Source organism: Rhinolophus ferrumequinum, chromosome 18, assembly GCF_004115265.2.
Source record: "Rhinolophus ferrumequinum isolate MPI-CBG mRhiFer1 chromosome 18, mRhiFer1_v1.p, whole genome shotgun sequence".
NCBI classification, from domain to species: Eukaryota; Metazoa; Chordata; class Mammalia; order Chiroptera; family Rhinolophidae; genus Rhinolophus; species Rhinolophus ferrumequinum.
The window spans coordinates 48,272,710-48,290,258 of record NC_046301.1 but is presented as its reverse complement, the minus strand read 5'-3'; the positions used below and the strand labels follow the sequence as shown (position 1 = coordinate 48,290,258).

The following is a 17,549-nucleotide window of genomic DNA, read 5'->3' as shown; positions in this document are numbered from 1 at the left end:
TGCCCCACTCACCTGGCACATGGTAGGTGCTCAATATACATTTATGAATGAATGCATGCATGCATGCATTCCTTTCCTCCTTCACATCTCTAAGTTCATTTGCCCCAGCCCTGATATGGAGCCTAAGGGAGCACAGGAAACAGTCCACCAGCAGCAGCACGCGCCATGCCAGAAGCCCAGGAGAAGTGAGACACGATTTAAAAACTGGGCACCAGAAGGAGGAGGAGAGAGAAACGGAGGCCACAGCAGCTTTCATGCCAACCTTTCCCAACTCCGGGTGAGATTTCCTTCTATACACTCGTCTATATTTACATCAACGAATCTGTTGGTAGCAAGCCTGTTGCTGATCGTGTAGGATCTAAAGTTCACAGAAAGCTGGCTTCGACACCCAGCTAGGAAGAGAAACTGTAAATTAAATTTAAGTCACCCAAAAACCCTAAAGCTACCCACTCTCCTCCAAGAAAACCATGACATCTTTTACATCAGGATTTCTCAATCTCAGCACTACTGACATCTTGGACAGGATAATTCTTTACTGGGGGATGGCGGTGGGGGGCAGAGTTTCCTGTGCATTTTCAGTGGACTTCTACCCACTACATGCCAGTATCACCTTTCCCTCCATGTTCCTAATAACAAAAAGTGTCTCCAGACATTTCCAAAAGTCCCCTGCAGGGCAAAATCACCCCCAGTTCAAAAGCACTGCTTTACATGCAGCCCAGGAAAAATTGCAAACCAACCAACTGTTCTTTCCCAGCTCCTCCCCCTCAAATTCCTGAATTTTGTCTCTTTCATAGATCCAAGGAAAGTGGTGGCAACAGTTTCAAGACTTGAGCCCTGTATCTAGACCAGAATTTTATTCTGAAAATAACCAGAACCTTGGACAGAGACGCACGCACGAAGATGTGTGTTGCACAGCGGGAGATTGTCACACAAAAACGGGTACAGCCAGAAAGTGGAATATCACCAGATATTTCCGGGGTTGCTGCCAAACCATACAGCACCACCATGTGAATTTCAATAAGATACCCCTTTTTCAAGTGTTAGGGCCATCTGTCAAAAAACTGTCATAATATCTTCATTTTTCTAGAACAAGATACTTAAGCTTCTATCAGCCGGGACATTGAAATAATAAATGTATAGTTCTAGGATTCCTATGATATAAGATGTGATACCCTTGTGCAGTGTACATCCTGTGCAACTGTACATGGTAGCCTTGACGCTACCAAGGATATCTAATGGCATGGAAATGTGTTCACAAAAGCTTATATCCATAAAAAGGTATGGAATGAAATACATTAAAATGTCTCCAGAGGTTCTCTCTGGATAGGAGAGTAGACATATATTTTGTATTTTTCTTTGTACTTTAGATGTTCAATAAATGAAGAAGATGGGCTTCTTGGAGGAGGCAACTTTTGGGCTGAGACCTAAATGAAGGGGAGTCAGCTATGGGGAAACCTGGGGGAACTATGATGTAGGCAGAGAGAACAGGCAACACAAACGCTTTCGGATGCAAACGAGTTGGGTGTGGGTAAAAGCGTCAGTGGGGCTGAGACAGAGAAGAAGGAGTAGAGACTGGAAGAGATGAAATCAAAGACATAACAGGGACAAGACCATATGGGGCCGTGTGGACTCTGGTACATCTGTCATCTGTAATCTCTGGCTAGTGGGTAAGAATCGAGGGCATGCACTCAACCTGCTCAGAAGAGAGGGAACCCTCTAGCCCACCACTATTCACTGATGGAGCAACATCCAAGGAATCCCACTTTCAGGCCCATGCTGAAGTAAAGAACACCAGGTGTTCCCAGAAATTTAATAACCTTTGTCCACAACACTATTTTCCTCGTTATCACTCAATTAACAAATATTACAAATATTAATGCAGGAAATCTTGGAGAATGTGAAGAAGGCAAATTACTGTCCCCTACTCTCAAGGAACATAAACTAGAGAGGTAAGATACACGCATGCAATTTTACTGATTTTCACAAACAAACATGTCCCTGGAAAAGGTACAACTAAGGTGGTAAGCGGAGGGACTTGGTCATTCCCAAGCCAATAAGAACCCAAATATTAAAGAGACCCGACATGGACACCCACCCTTCCATATACATATACTCTCATATCCAACATCAACCTATTCACCCAACCTCCATATTTTTATCCTTCAATCCAGTCCGGTCATCTGCCCATCTACTCATCCACCCAAATATCCATCTACCCATCCAACCTTTCTTTCATCATCCATCCATATTTCCTTCCTTCCTTTCTTCCTTCCTTCCTTCTTTCCTTCCTTCTTTTTTCCTTCCTCCCTGCCTCCTTCCTTTCCTTCCTCTTCCTTTCTTTTCTTTCATCATCCATCCGTCCACCCACCCATCCAGTCATCCACCAATCTACTTATCTACCCACCTATAATCCATCCACCTACCCATCCCCCAACATCATCCATCTTTTCTCCTCCCTTCTTTCCATTTATCCACCCAACCTATCATCCATCTGCCTGTCCATCCATCCATCCATCCATCCATCCACCACCCACCCCCTCTAAGCACAAACATCCATCCATGATCCCTAACTTAAAAGACTACATTGTGATTAGGAATATACCAAACTGTTAGAAATTTGCATTCTAACAACTCTTCCAAAGATAATTCAAGTCCATAAATGTTTCTGGCTATTCCAATTTGTGTGAGACCCACATGCCCCGAGTCCTCGTAAGACCCACTTGGAAGCTGGCTGATTATTCTCACTGGGTTGAAGTATTTGATGTCTTCAACAATGACACTCTTAGAGCAAGGCTAGGTATGGTTAGAGCAGGTGTGTCCAAACTTTTTTCAACATTTTTTACCAAGGGCCATATGCGTTAAAATACACAAACAGCCGGGCCACTCACTTGAGGTGAAGTACGTATTGCCTCACCTGGTTTATTTAAGTAAATTAAATATATTTTTGGAATTTGCTGCGGGCCAATTAAAAATGGATTGTGGGCCGCAGTTGACCCACAGGCTGCAGTTTGGACACCCCTGGGTTAGAGGAAGGGGGAGCTGTGGGGAGATTGGAGGGAATCTGGCACTGGAGAGAGTCTGTCAGTGGGGTGTAGGAAATGGGAGAGGAAGATGGTTAGGAACATAGAAAAGGATTGCTGAGAGATGGGGAAAATTCTACTTGGGTCTTGGAATCATGAAATTCTACTATCAACAATCACCACGACCCTGTTTGTGACTGATTTCCCCTTTGCTTATACCTTAGAGCAATGGTGGTTGAGTGGATCATTCAGGAGAAAGGGTTAATAAGATACATGCCAAAGAATAACAGAGATCAAGGGAGTTGGAAACCTTAGCAAGAAAAGACAGAATAATAATACTTTGTAGCACCTACTGTGTGTCATACACTATGCCAAGCATTAGGTCAGAGACCCAAATATTGCCACCTCAGTAAGTCCACTCATCCATTCTTCCTTTCATCCATCCATCCATCAATCCATCCTTCTGACCTCCCATCCATCTTTCCTTCTCTCCATCCTATCCATCTATCCATCTTCCTTCCCTCCTTCCTCCTTTCCTCCCTCCCATCCATCTATCCACCCATCCATTCATCCATATATAAACACATATGGTGGTTACTAAGTTCCAGGCACTATTCTAAGCATAACATGTATTAACTCATTTACTCTTCGAAGGTAGGTGCTATCAGAATTCCTATTGCACAGACTGGGAAATTGAGGCACTGGACACTTAAGTGACTTGCCCAAGGTCACACAGCTAGTGACAAGCAGAGTTGGGATTTGAACCTCGGCCACCTGGTTCCAGAGTCCATGCTCTTGACTTGCCCATGCAGCTTCTCTACTATAGTAGAGTAGAGAACTTCTCTAATATAGTATATTATAGTAAAATAAGACTGGGTCTTACATTAATATTTGCTCCAAAAGACGCATTAGAGCTGATTGTCCGGCTAGGTCTTATTTTCAGGGAAACACAGTACAACCCAATGTCTAAACCATAGGTTGACTTTAAGAAAACAAACAGGAATGGGACTGTCTGGCTGACCCAACCCTTAGAGAGAATGAGGAGTAGTATGTGAAATGCCTTTGCCCATACCTGTCAGATGGCTGGTGTTCCATAAATGCTGATGAATCTCAGCTGATTCTACATGAAGCTAGATGCCCAAATACACAGACTAAAATTAACACTTTGAATTCAATCATTCAAAAATTATGTATTCATCACAGCAGCACTGTCCGTAATAGCAAAAAATAAAATTAAAAAAATTTGGAAACATCCCAAATGTCCACCACCCAGGAAAATGGACAAATTATTGAATCATCACAGAATGCAATATTATACAAAGAAAAATAAATGACCTACAGTGACACTCAACAAGAGAGATGAATCTTAGAAACACACAGCTGAGTGGAAAAAGTGAGTACTCTGGAACTTTTTCAGCATTCCAGAAGGCTAAAAAGCTCAGAAGCTAAGCAAATCAAATTTATATTAAGACGTTAAATTTTTATTAGGGTACATGTGATAAAACTTAGGAAGGGAGGAAGGGAGGAAGGAAAGAAGGAAGGAAGGGAATAAGACCCACACAATCCAAGAGAGAACGGATGCCTTTGAAGGAGTACAGTGGGGGAGAGGATGAGGAAAAAGCGAGGTTGGAAACTACACGTAGAAGTTATTGGTCATGTTCTAGTTCAGGGTGTCTCAAAGTGTGTTCCCCAGACCACGTGCAGCAGCACCATCTGGGAACTTACCAGAAATGCAAATTCTCAGGCTCCACCCCAAACCTCCTAAATCAAAAACTCCTGGGGCAAGGCTCAGCCCCCCGTGTTTAAAAGCCCCCCAGATGATACTGAGGCGCGCCCCAATGTGAGAAGTTTGCCTCAGAGCAGGTGCTGCTGACCTTGAGGGGCTGGGGACCCCATTTTGAGGAACACCATTCCAATACTTGACTTAGATAGCTGGTCTATCTATTTCCATACATATCAAAAGAAACAAGGAAAAACAAGTGAACGGAGAGGCAATATTGAGCGTGTGTGGTGAACCTGGAGCAGAACTAGCACAACAGGCTGTGAACCTGAGGTGCGTGAAAGCACTCCACAATTATGTATTCCGGCCCCATAGGTGCCAAGCACATGGCCACAGCCATAACCACAATGAACCCAGCCCTGGCAGCCACAGAGTCTAAAATCCATCTGTCCTATTTACAGTGATCATACATGCTACATGCGTTCTGTGCACAGTATCTTTTAACCTTCCCACAATTCCCTGGACATAGGACTATGACCACTGTAATGCAGGGTCTCAGCTCCCACTCCCCACACAAGAACGCAGGACAGGGTGAGGCCGAAAAGGAACAACAACGGAGCCAGAGATAGGGGAGTCATACCACCATATTTTCGATGGCGGTTGGTCGAGACACAAAAGCAAACATCCGCCATGTCATGCAGGGCCTCAGCTTCCACTCCCCGCACAAGAACGCAGGACATGGTGAGGCCAAAAAGGAACACCAATGGAGCCATGGATAGGGGGTTCATACCACTATAGTCTCGATGGCGGCTGGTCGAGACACAAAAGCAAACATCCACCAGTACCCCAACGAGGGGTCTTCCTGCACCCCAGTTTCACTGGCAGCCGGGTGAGACACAGGAAGTAGGACCAACACGATCCACAATCCGCTTGCTAACTGCACTTGCTACCCACAATCCGCAGTCTGCTTCTCTTTCAACCAACCAACCCCCTAGCGTAGCCACGGCAGTTACATTAGTGGCTAATGGCTAACTGGTAACAGCTGATGGCCAACAAGCCACAGCTGATGGCCATCTGAATACAGCTGATGCCCACCTAATCACCGAGCCAGCACCTTTCCACGTGAGGCTGAGAGCCTGGAAATGGCTCCCCTGGCTCTGTCCCCATACCCATTTTACAGATGAGCAGACTGAGGCTTCCCTACTGTGAGCTAGAGCTGAGATTTGCAGCCAGGTCTCCTGTCCCAAAGCCCTGTATGCTTCGCCTCCAATCACTATCACTTCTTTTCTCTGTGTCTTCTCTTCTTTTCAGCCTCCACTCTGGTGCCATTGCTCAGATAGGCACATTCCCATGCAGACTCCACAATGTGTCACAAACACTTCACAGCAGCAAATGCAGGTCGGCATAGCTCCCCACCCCCACCCCCATTATTCTTAATAAAGAAAATAAGAAAGGTCAACGAGATAAAAGAATATGGCAGATCCTGGAAGGTCAGAAACCAGGTAACCCCACTGCAGAGCAAGTTCTAGGTCGGCCCCCGTATGTCTCATTTAAGACAAACCTGTCTGTTTATTCTTGAGATCAGACTTAGCACTCCTGCAAATGCTGCTTGTATAAAAATACTTAAAAATTGGTTTAAAATTATATGTGTATATTTTGCACACAGGCCTAAAATGAGAACAGAACTTAACAGCGTGAATATTATTTACTGGCAGGTGGGCGATGAAGTTGAGTTTCCCTCATTGCTCCAAAGGGGGCGCCCTGCCTCATGAGTAGGGTTTTTCGTGACCAAGGGCTACTACTTCTGAATTACAGGTCCAATCGGAACATTGAGCCCCTTTTCAAGGAAGCTCCAAGATGTTCCCAGTCTGACAGAAGATAAAGCCATCTCTGACCCAAGAGAGATGACAAAACTTGATCCGGACTTAACTCAGGAAATTCATTTCAGAGCCGGGATCTCTCTAGCATTAGCTGCCTTAAATGGGCAGCTTCCAAAAGCAGAATTCATTCCAAACAAAAGTCTTGGCTTTTCAGAGGGAAAAAGCTACCTATCTTCTCCTTTCCTGAGCCATGGAACCATCTCTTGCTCCCCCCTCCTCTTGGGTGTTAAGAACTCACCACGAGAGTGACCAACGTCCTGGTTTGCCTAGAACTGTTGGATTTCCTGAGATGCTAAAACCAGGACAGTCCTGGGCAAACTGGGACATCTGGTCAGCCTACCCAGACAAGAACTCATGCCCGCTGGTTTGTGAAACCCAAGGTGCTGAGGCCAACCACCTGATTCCCTCTTCTGGAATGTTCCTTGCCTTCTCTATTCTTCCAGGAAAAATAGAAAAGAGGAATTGGGGGCGTGGGAGGGACATATGCTAACCCCAAAGCTGAGCAGTGTTCAGCTGTTCAACTCTATTGTCACCTGGGGTGGCCACAGCAGCTGCCCCAACCCTGTAGTCTCCATCCTGGGCTGGACACTTGACGGGCTCAAACGGAGGACATGGGTTTGGTGGGGGAGAGCAGGAAGATAAGTATACACTTTAGAACTCCCTTGTCACCCACAGGGGGAGGGATCAAAAGAGAGGAAGACAATTAATTTTGTCTTAGACCGAAAGGAATAGAAAAATGGGTCAAGTGGGCATGAATTTTTTCCCCCTGAAAGCTCCCGGAGAGAACAGGGAATGCAAAATACCTGAGGGTTGCTTTTAAAAGATCCTGGAAGATTTACTCAGATGAGTAAATCCAAATTGGCCGGTTACATAGGGGCCCTTTGCTCCGCCTCTACCCAGACAGTTTCATTTCTAGCCAGTATCCTCAAAAGAACATTAGGGAAAAGGTAGTCTCTGGTATTATGGCTTATGTATTTGGGGGGCTTTCTCCAGGCTGGACTCTGTGCTGAGTATTTACCATGCGTGATCCCATTTAGCCTTCCCAAGAGCCCTCCGAGGGAGAGGCTATCAGAAGCAGTATTCTCATCATGCACATGAGGAAACTGAGTCATCGAAACCCAGGCCTGGCTGAGCCAGTCTGGAGTGCCTTCCCTCTCTCTCTGCCATCTTTCATGGCACCATCCGGCTCCTTGCTAAGGAGCTGAGTTAGCATTCTCGGAAAAGTTATTAATATATGGCTTTGGGGGCTCTGACCACCTCTGCAATGAGCCCACCTTCCTGGTGATGCCTTCCATCACTGAGCGAATGCTCACACGTGCTTGCTAGTGGGAAGGGAACAGGGGCGGGGCTTTCATAAGCCCCAAGCACCCAACAGACGTTCCCACCAAGGCCCTGAAGGAAGTCTCCACTCTCGAGGGGCCACTGCTCCCCAAATTCTCAAGTACTAAAATTTCAAAGACCTCGTCCGGTCTGTCTGATCACCTCATGAAAACCCCTGGCCCCAACACACATTGAAAACCCATCAAAAACCTAAAACATTGGTACAAGGGTGAGCCGGAGCTCTATAATTTGGCAAATGGGTGAAGAGAGGCCCTTTTTTCAGTCACTGGACAAACGTTTACGAGGTGTCCACTTTGTGCTAGGTGTGGTGGGATTCCAGTGGTGAACAGGGGGCCAAGATGGATCTCACAACCTTGACGTTTTACTGCTGAGGGGCAGAACCAATGCACCCCACGCCACAGACCCCCTTCTCTCCTTATATTTCAAACTACTGTAGGCACTTGGCTACAAACAACATCTTCACTCTCCTCCATCTCTCTGGCACTTAACATTACCGCTTGCTTCCATCACTTTCTGAACACCCACAATTCTTTATCTTAAACCCTCGAAGCCACATGTGCCTTGGCATTTAGAGCTTGGTGCTTTTACAATAACAAGGATAGGAATGTTAAAATGGCGCAACCACTTTGCAAAATAGTTTGGCGGTCTCTTATAAACACATACCACACAACCCAGCAATCCCGCCCCTGGGTATTTATTTACCCAAGAGAAGTGGAACGTAGGTTCTCAATGCTCCCACTAAAACCCGTCTGCCAGTGTTTATAGCAGCTCTATTCATAACTGCCCAACCTGGAAGCATCCCAAATGTCCTTCAACTGGGAAAATGAGTGAGCAGACTCTGGTCCGGCCACCCGTGGAATACTATGTAGCACTGAAAAGGGGTGATCTAATGATACAACATGAATGGATTGCAAAAGTTGTATGCAAGAAGCCAGACTCAGAAGGCTACACACTGCGGGATTCTATTTACTCGGCCTTCTGGAAAAGGCACAACTGTAGGATGGAGAACAGATCAGTGCTGTGAAGGGACTTGGGCAGTGGGGGGCTGACACAAAGGGGCATTGGGGGGGTGACTTAGGGTGACAGAACTGTTCCCTACCTTGATTTTGGTGGTGGCCACGTGACTGCATGCATCTGTCAAAACTCATAGACCTGCATGCTAAAAACGGTGAATTTGCAATCAGTAAAGTATACCTCAATAAACCCGATTTTTGAGAAAAAGCAAAAAAGCGTAACAGAATGCGTCTACGATGTGACCTGGATAGTGCAGGTGGAACCCTCGGACGAGCAGCACGGGCCATCTTTAGAAGCAGGTTGGAAAAGCAGAATCCCAGGCCCCACCCCAAACCTGCTGGACCAGGATCATGACTTCAAGAAGACAATCCTGATTCACATGAAAGTTTGAGAGCACAGCAATGTATATAGAAGACTCCCGGGCGGGGGGTTGGAGCAGCACACCGTTATCAAACAAGGCTAATGTGTCTGCAGGGAAACGCACCCAAACTCACACCAGGTCGTATAAACTAAGACCGTATTTGTCAGTTCAAGGTAGATTTTTCAGAGAAGGGATGGCTCCTTTGTAGAAAAAAAAAATCCCAATGGGAAAAGCCATGGTAATTATTACTTCCCAGAACTTCGCTCTTTTGGAAACACCAGCCACACGAATCTAATAGAGGGATTTATGGGTCATACTGTCCTGCCCTCTATAGCAGTATCTTCTAGCACATTCTACTTTTCAGGACGGGCCAGGAGTCCAATAACAGGCTCCCTGTGTTTCTCATGCAGGACAGTTGTCTTTAAAGAGCGTTTCATTAACACAAAATCAAAAATGGGGCAATGCCAGCCAAAGTCCATAGGTTACCTGACGTGACAGACTCTGGACTTCTTGTTGCGATTCCCAAAAACATAGGTGATAAGACAGAATCCCGTGTGCGATTCAGGAGACAACGCATGATAACAACACACAGACCTGGGGCCGCGGCTCTTGCAATGGCCCACATTCCTACACCCTGCTCCGTGGGAGATCTGCTGGCATCAGCAGGACTGGGGGAAGATGACATTCAGTGGCGCTTGGTGGTGCATCAGAAGGAGCGAGTGGCATTAAGTGGGGGCTCTAGGACGGTTGACAGATGCGCCTTATTGAGCTAGCAGATTTGAGCTCTTTAGAAGCCATCATCAGAGCCCGTCATGGCCATACTTAAATCAGACTTCCAATCAACGAATAACGGAACCAAGGTATGTGGTCACGATGCCTTGCTACCTGGCCTACACCAAGAGAAAAAAGGCAGCAGTGTAAATCTGAACATCTGAGACTTCCATTTGAGTTTTCTTACTTAGGAAGAGAAAAATAAAATTAATGAGAACCCCTACTTCTCATTGCTGGCTTCAAGCTTGCGCTGCTGGGGTGGGGGGTATGCAGACGAGTAAGAAATCACAGTGGCAAAGTGCCCACAAGCACGGGGAAGTCAAGGCTGCACCGTCCACCAGCACACCGTGCTGGATCTGGCGTCTGGAAGTAACACTCTTAGACCCTATGAGCACACAGCCAAGAGCATGGAACCTGCATTCACTCCACCTGCAAAGACGAGCAAGCTGCTTTCCAAATTCACCTGCAACCCTTAGTCAATGATGTTTCCAAAACCACACACGCATCAAAGAATGGCAGGGCCAATTCCACTCCTAGGTATAGACCCAAGAGAAATACAAAGTACAAGTTCAGCAAAACACAGGTACAAGAATGTTCCCAACAGCACAATCTGGAAACTACCCCAATGGCCCTCACTAGAACAGGTAAGTACTTTGTGTTGGAGTTACACAATAAGATACCACATAGCGATGAGAAGGAACCACTCACAGAAACATGGATAAATCTTGTTGAGCTAAAGAAGCCAGATACAAAATAACACAGCCTGCGACTCCATTTATAGGAGGTAAGGTAGGAGGCAAAATGAGCCTGTGGTGGTGAGATGTCAGGGTAGCGGTCACCCTAGTGGGGGAATGACTGGGAGGAATAGGAGGGGGGTTGCTGAGGGGACTGGTCACATCCTTTTTCTTGCTGTGAGTGCCGGATGCACGCTGTGTTCACTTTGTGAACACTTCTTAAGCTGGATTTTACTTGTGTACTTTCCAAAATCTGTATCACACTTTATTCTGAAAGTTTAGAATAAGTATTTAAACACTTTTTTTTTAATGGCAGAAGTATCTGGAGACAGAAGGCAATGTTCAGCCTTGGTACCCTGACTCCTCGGCATTTCCATCTCCTTGCAATGGCCTGAATCCCCATATCCAGCCTCCCAGCTCTCTGTCCCTGCCCCTATCATCCCCCCAGAGAAAGCTCCATCCTGCGTGACCTGCTCAGACAGACAGGGGGATGGAGAGCTTTCCCCTTGAGTGGGGCTGTATGTGATTGCTGCCTCAGGCTAAAGAGAGAACAAAAACTGTCTGAGGAGAGCAAAATGCACAAACTCATCACAAAGCTACCAAGAGCAAGAAAGCCAAAAAAACCCCTAAGTACCTATGACCGCTCCCAATTCACCTGTACCCCTCCACCGGGCAACCTCCTCCCTCCCCAATAGCCCTCTGCTCTGCAGGATTCAGGCTGGACTGGGGTGAGCTAAGGACACATTAGGACTCCCACCTCCTTTCTTTTCTCTTAGAAGAAGCCAAATCCAGGATCCAGAAAGCGATCTAAAGCCATTTTCAACTCAGAACCCTGTCAGCCCAGTGAATTCCTCCTGGACACCCCCTGGAGTTAGCTGAGCCATCCTCCAAGCCCCCACCACTCCTCCAGGGGTTGGTAGGGAGGGAAGCAGAGTGATCACAAGACCCCTAAGCAGTTCAACTGGGCTTTGAGAGGTTGGAACTTAGCAGGCTCTTGCCTTGGGCACCCACAGTGGTCAGGGGTATGCCCCTCCAGAAAGACCCCAGCTGAACCTCTTAATTTTCACAATGCTCGACATATACTTTTCACACACTACAAAACCTCAGCACCCTCTGTGACAATTTCAGCACCCAGAAGCCAAAAGTCTGGCTAATTCTGAGCCCCCTTAAAAGAGAATCCACCCACCACTGCGTTCCTCCAATAACCAAACCCAGGACCACCTGGGACCCAGCCCTGTTGAGTATATAACAGTCAAAACCATACACAAAACGGACGGGGGCTCACCACTGAGCCCCAGGGACCCATGCAGCCCTGGTCATTTTTACACTGAGGGCAGCCAGTTGGAACCATGCCGAGAAGTGGCACATTCAGCCATGGCACAGTGGCCAGTCAGCCTGGGGAGCAGGGTGCATCCCCCCACTTGGAATCTGGGTCATGCTTAGATAACTGCTAGAAAGCCCGACTAATTACCCATCCTTGCCTGCCTACATCTCAACAGATGTTAAGCCCTCCTTAAGGTTTATTTCAAGCAGGGACGGATTTAAAGAAACACAAGGGGATCTGCATTTTGATAGCAACTGAATAGAGGAAAATGTGGTCTTCACCTTCCTCTGGATCTTTGATTTAGGGAGGAAAAAAAAGGCATTTACCTGCCTGAGATGTCCACACGGGTGTTGATTCTCCTGGTGTCCCCCACCTGGCTTCCTAGGGTGGGAGAAGCTGAATCCAACCCAAGGCCTGACGCAGCCCCCTAGGACGGACCCAGCACCTCATTTTCTCCTGCCCTATCTTATTGAAAGAGCCCGTCCTGGGTCTTCCAGGTCAGGGCCCCAGATGGGGCCTTTGGGATGTTTCCTACCCCCCAAAAGATGATGGGAGGAAATGGGACCTACAGATATGGGGAGAATAAGTGCCCTCCAAGCCTTCTGGACCAGCTGCCCTCGGCCAGTGCTGGTCCATCAGTGTGAAGGCCACATGTTCCCCCCTCACTCCTGGTCATGGGAACCCTGAAGAGCACTGAGTGCAGTTCCCACCTCACAGGAAGGCCAGGTGGAAAGGCCAGCGAGCTGGGACTGGGCTCTGGCTCTGGAGTAACCGTGGATTCCCGTGAGGGGTGACTAAGGAAACCCAGCCAAGGCCCCCATGGTTCCCCTGCCCTGGCCAGTGCACCCAGGCGCCGGCTGGGTCCCAGCTCACTACGGAGAACTCTGGCCCCTCGGGAACTGGCTCCAAAGGCCCCACCGTGGCCCCTGCACGACCCCAGGGCCCAGCCCTCATTCTGTAATCAGTCCTTAGGAGGAATCCACTCCCCCGGCCCCCCCACACCCCCACCCCAAGCCTTCACGGTAGCTCAACCCAGCTCGGGGTGGAGAGATTCTGCACACTCCTCCCCAGTGGCCCCTCTCCCAGCCCCTGGAAGACCCCCCCACCTCCCATCAACCCCCGGGTCTCCCTCCCAGCCTGGAAGAGGGGAAGCGGAGGGAGGAGGGGGAGGCGCAGCTGCTGGATTTCGGGCAAAGGATATGGCCATTCGGTGATCTTTTTGGCGTATTTTCTCACCACGTTGTCCTCGCTGAAGAGGAACAGAGACCGGTTGACCGTGAGGCAGTTCTGTCGGACGGGGATGGGGTTGTAGAGGGCCATGGTCCGCGCTCTCTGCGCCATTGACTGCTTGTACATCCTTTGCGCCCCGGGCTGCCCGCCCTGCCGGCTGCCCCCGGCTCCTCGCCCGCCTCCGGCGCCCACGACCACCCCGGCGGCTGCCCCGGAGCCTCCTCCCCCGTAGCGGGCCGGCATCTCGTCTCCGAAGCGGGCCATTCTGCAAAGAGCAAAGGGCTCCGGGTTACGCTGCGGCGAATGATGCGGAAGACGCCGCCGCTGCCGATGCCGCTGCTGATGCTGCCGGGGCTGCGAAGACGGCGGCCGGAGCTGCGACTGCGGAGACGCTCCCCGGCCCAGCCCATCGGGCGGCGGCGGCTCGGCGCCTCGGGTCGGGGGCTCACCAGGCGGCTGGCCGGCCCCAGCCGGGGATAGCAGCTCGGGACATCTTCCTGGCTGACCCCGGAGAAGGAGGGGCGGGAGGAGGGGGCGGGGGCGGGGCGCGGGGGCCGGGCGGGGGGAGGGGAGAGGGAAGCGAGGCAAAAAATAACCGAGGAAGGAATCCAGGCAATCCCCAGGCCACCCACTCTGGAAAAAAAGAAAAGAAAAAAAACCGGCACTAAAAAAAAAAAAAAAACGCACACCCCCTTTAAGATGCGAACGGTTTGCAAAGGACGCCCCCCGGGACGCAGTGGAAGCTTCAGATTCCTCCGAGGTCTGGGTCAGGCTGGCATCTTGCAAAAGGAGTGCGCTCGGCCCATTTTTTTTTTTATTAGAAAAAAATAAAAACCAGGTCTTTGCTGGGGGGAGGGCAGCCCACCAAATTAAAAATCGCCCTTTTTGTTTTGCTTGAGTTCCTAGACGTTAAAAATACTGAAAGATCCGTAGCCCAAAAATAAAATTAAAGAATATTAACAGGGAAGGAGAGAAGGGGAGGGAAGGGAAACGCTCCGGGGGTCTCTTAAAGAGTCTTGAGGCCGCAGGGTCCGGGTGAGTTTTTTTTTTCTTCCTGAATCACCAGCGGCTGCCTCTTCTGCTGAGTGTGAGTGTGTGTGCGCGCAGCGCTTCGCTCAACCGTGCCTCATCTTGGGGTTAAATTGCAGCAATGAAATCCTGAAAATTCCCAACAGGGGAAAAAGAGAGAGAGAGAGAGAGAGAGAGAGAGAGAGAGAGAGGAGTGCGCCGTCGCTTAGCCACTCAATAGCTGCTCCCGGATGCTGCAATGCCTGGCGTTCCCTCCTCCCCCTCTCCTAAAGTCTCCTCCTCCTTCTCTCGGTTTTGCTAAAATAAGGCTGGTGTGGAGGGGTAGGGGAAGGAAGGAAAGGGGGGAATGGGCGCAAAGGTCTGAACCACTGGGCAGCCACGCTCCAAAGAAGAGCGATTGATGAGTTGAACACGGAAAAGACCCACCCAGAGTGTCGACACATGATGGCCCGCGACCAATCGCGGAGATGCGAGGCGACCTGGCTCCGCGGAGTTTGGGGGGGTGGGGGAGAGGGGAGATCAGGCCGGTCGGGAAGCTCAGGGGGAAGTTGGGACGACGGATTCCTCCTCCCCAAGGAGGAAACCTTGTTTTACCACTGGTTCCACTTCAGTTGCAGACGACCGGACGCTCCCGGCAACTTGCCAGTAGAAAGAGGGAGGAAGGAAACAACTTTAAAGATAGAAAAAGAAGGGGTTTGGTGTCTAGAGGTGCAATTAGTCCATCTCTACACAAACGTGGTCTGTTTAGCAAAAGACAGTTTTTGAAAACTGGGAAAATGGCTTGGGGGTACTTGTATCAAAGTTTCAAATCATAGAGGCCCCGAAAGCTGGAAAAGATTTACCCCATCTTTGAAAAGACCCCAGAGGTGGCAGGTGTTAACTGCCAGGTGCAGATATCTAACTAGGTCGTAATTGGCTGGATAGGGCCTCTGGGTGATGCCCTTTGCATGGTATTCACTTAATTCCAAAGCCATTGCTGTTTATTTCCCATTCCTTTTTATACTGTAAAATTGAATAATCAGAAAAATGCCTAAAGCATAAATGCACAGTTCAAGAAACTGCTGTGAAATGAACACTCATAAAACTACCACTCAAATTCAAAGCTAGAAATGGAACATTTCCAGCTCTTCGGAAATACATATATCCCTTCCCCCAGCAATAATTACTATCCTGACTTTATGGTATTAATAACCTTGCCCTTCTTCATACTTTTACTACCTTATTGTATATTCCTAAACAATACAGTTCTAGTTTGCATCTTTTGCAGTTTTATATAAATTGAATCATACAGTATGTATTCTGTGAGGTCTGGCTTCTTTGGCTCAACATTATGTCTTTAAGAGTCATCTGTGGTTACATGTAGCTGCAACTGATTCACTTTCACTGCTGTATCGTATTCCATTGAAAGTATGCCACAATTTGTTTATCCATTCTCCTGTTGGTGGACATTTGGGTTGTTTCCAGTTGGGACTCTTAAACATCACTGCCTCCTGGTGCCTGGAAGCATGCATCTGTGTAAAGAATAGCCCTAGGCATGGAATTTCAGGGTATGTGTCTCTTCAGGTTTGTAAGATGTCACTGGACTGTCTTCTAAAGTGGATGTACCAAGAAACCACTGAATTTTGACAAAGCTATGTATAGACTGTAAGGCAGGGGTGGGGGAGAGGGGAAGAAGAAGAGGATGAAGAAGGCAAATAGTTTTTCAAGCCTTAGCTGGTTGAAACATAGTCAATGCCCTCCCCCATCAGTATTTGGGTTCATTTGGAACATTCTAGAAAAAATGATATGTCTTTATATAAATTCCCCATCCTGTGCCTGTGGGTAAGCCTTTACAGGTTGCTTACAGCAACTTCAAGATTTTCTAAGTTGTCAAGATATGGACAAAATGATGAAACCAAGAGCAATCAGAGTTGCAAGGAGATGGGGTACATAGAAATCTTGACAAATTATTAAAGACTTTGTATTTGACGTTGTTTCATATCTTAAAGGCACATGACTATGAAACAAAAGTAATCCCATGTGAATGTCTGCAAACAGCCAGTCGTATAAAAAAGCTATACTATGCAAAGTGAACTTACATATAACTTGTTTTGATGGGCTTTCCTAAGACCATTGAGTTTCACAGCCTGAAGGTTACCTGCAGAGATTTCTAAAAGACTCCAGAGCTTTTCAGGAAAGCGTGACCACCAAGGTAAAGCTTCTACTGAGTTTTCAGAGAAGCCCCACTTTACAGATGAAAACACTGAGGCTGAAAGAGGTTTAAAAACTTGACCAAGTCACTGACATGCATCTGAAACTACCTCAGACTTTCATACTCTGTTGGGGGGAGTGTCATTTGGTATAACTGCTTTGGAAAACTGGCCATTTCTGCCAGCACTGACTATTTCAATACCCTGTGACCCAGCATTGTCACACCGAGGTACAGACCAAGGAGGAATAAGGACATATGTATGTTCACTGAAACACATGCCCTAGAATGTGTGACAGCAGCATATGTATATTAGCTAAAAATTAGGAACTTCCCAAATGGCTATCAGTTGCAGAATAGAGCAACACACTGTGTAACAGTCACACATGGAGCACTCTGCAGCAATGAGAACGGATGGTCTGCAGCTACACACAAGTGCACAGGTGAATCTCACAAACATGATTTTGAACCAAAGAAGCAAGACATACAATACAACACGGTATATCATTCTTGTTATAAAAAATTCAAAATGGGAAGAACGAATCATCCATGAGGCTAGAGGAGTGACTGGCACCAGGGGGACCTTCTGGAAGCCTCTCAATCTGGGTGATAATTACACAGGTGTGTTCGCTTTGTAAATTTTGTGCATTTTGTGCATTTTCATTGAGCTGTACACCTGTGAGCTATGCAGTTTAACGTGTGGTTTGTACTTCAACAGAAAATGTTTGTAATACTTCTGAATGTAGACCCCCGGTAGCACCACTTGTCATGGTGATCTGTGACAATTTTTTGTGTGGACTTCTTGCACCGTGAAATCCCTACATCAAACTCTGGCCTCCGTTTTACCTCTGGGTGATGATGCCCTTTGCATGGTGACAGCCCTCCAGGATGCCCTAAGCCATGCCTAGACAGCAGACGAGCTGGCTGCATATCAGAA

At 47.8% G+C, this 17,549-nt stretch overlaps 1 protein-coding gene across 13 annotated transcripts in view; it reads right to left on the bottom strand.

Moving 5' to 3' along the window:
* Nucleotides 1-17,549, bottom strand: part of CACNA1A (calcium voltage-gated channel subunit alpha1 A) — a 285,808-nt gene that overhangs the window by 195,842 nt on the left and 72,417 nt on the right. For 11 of the 13 annotated variants that reach the window (XM_033133775.1, XM_033133773.1, XM_033133764.1 and 8 more), the window contains exon 3: nucleotides 13,367-13,660. In XM_033133775.1, the coding sequence (XP_032989666.1) occupies nucleotides 13,367-13,660 (294 nt within the window). Of the gene's footprint in view, nucleotides 1-12,491; nucleotides 12,869-13,366; nucleotides 13,661-14,082; nucleotides 14,795-17,549 lie in introns of those variants that run through there. The other 2 variants (XM_033133774.1, XM_033133776.1) reach the window with 2 other exon arrangements.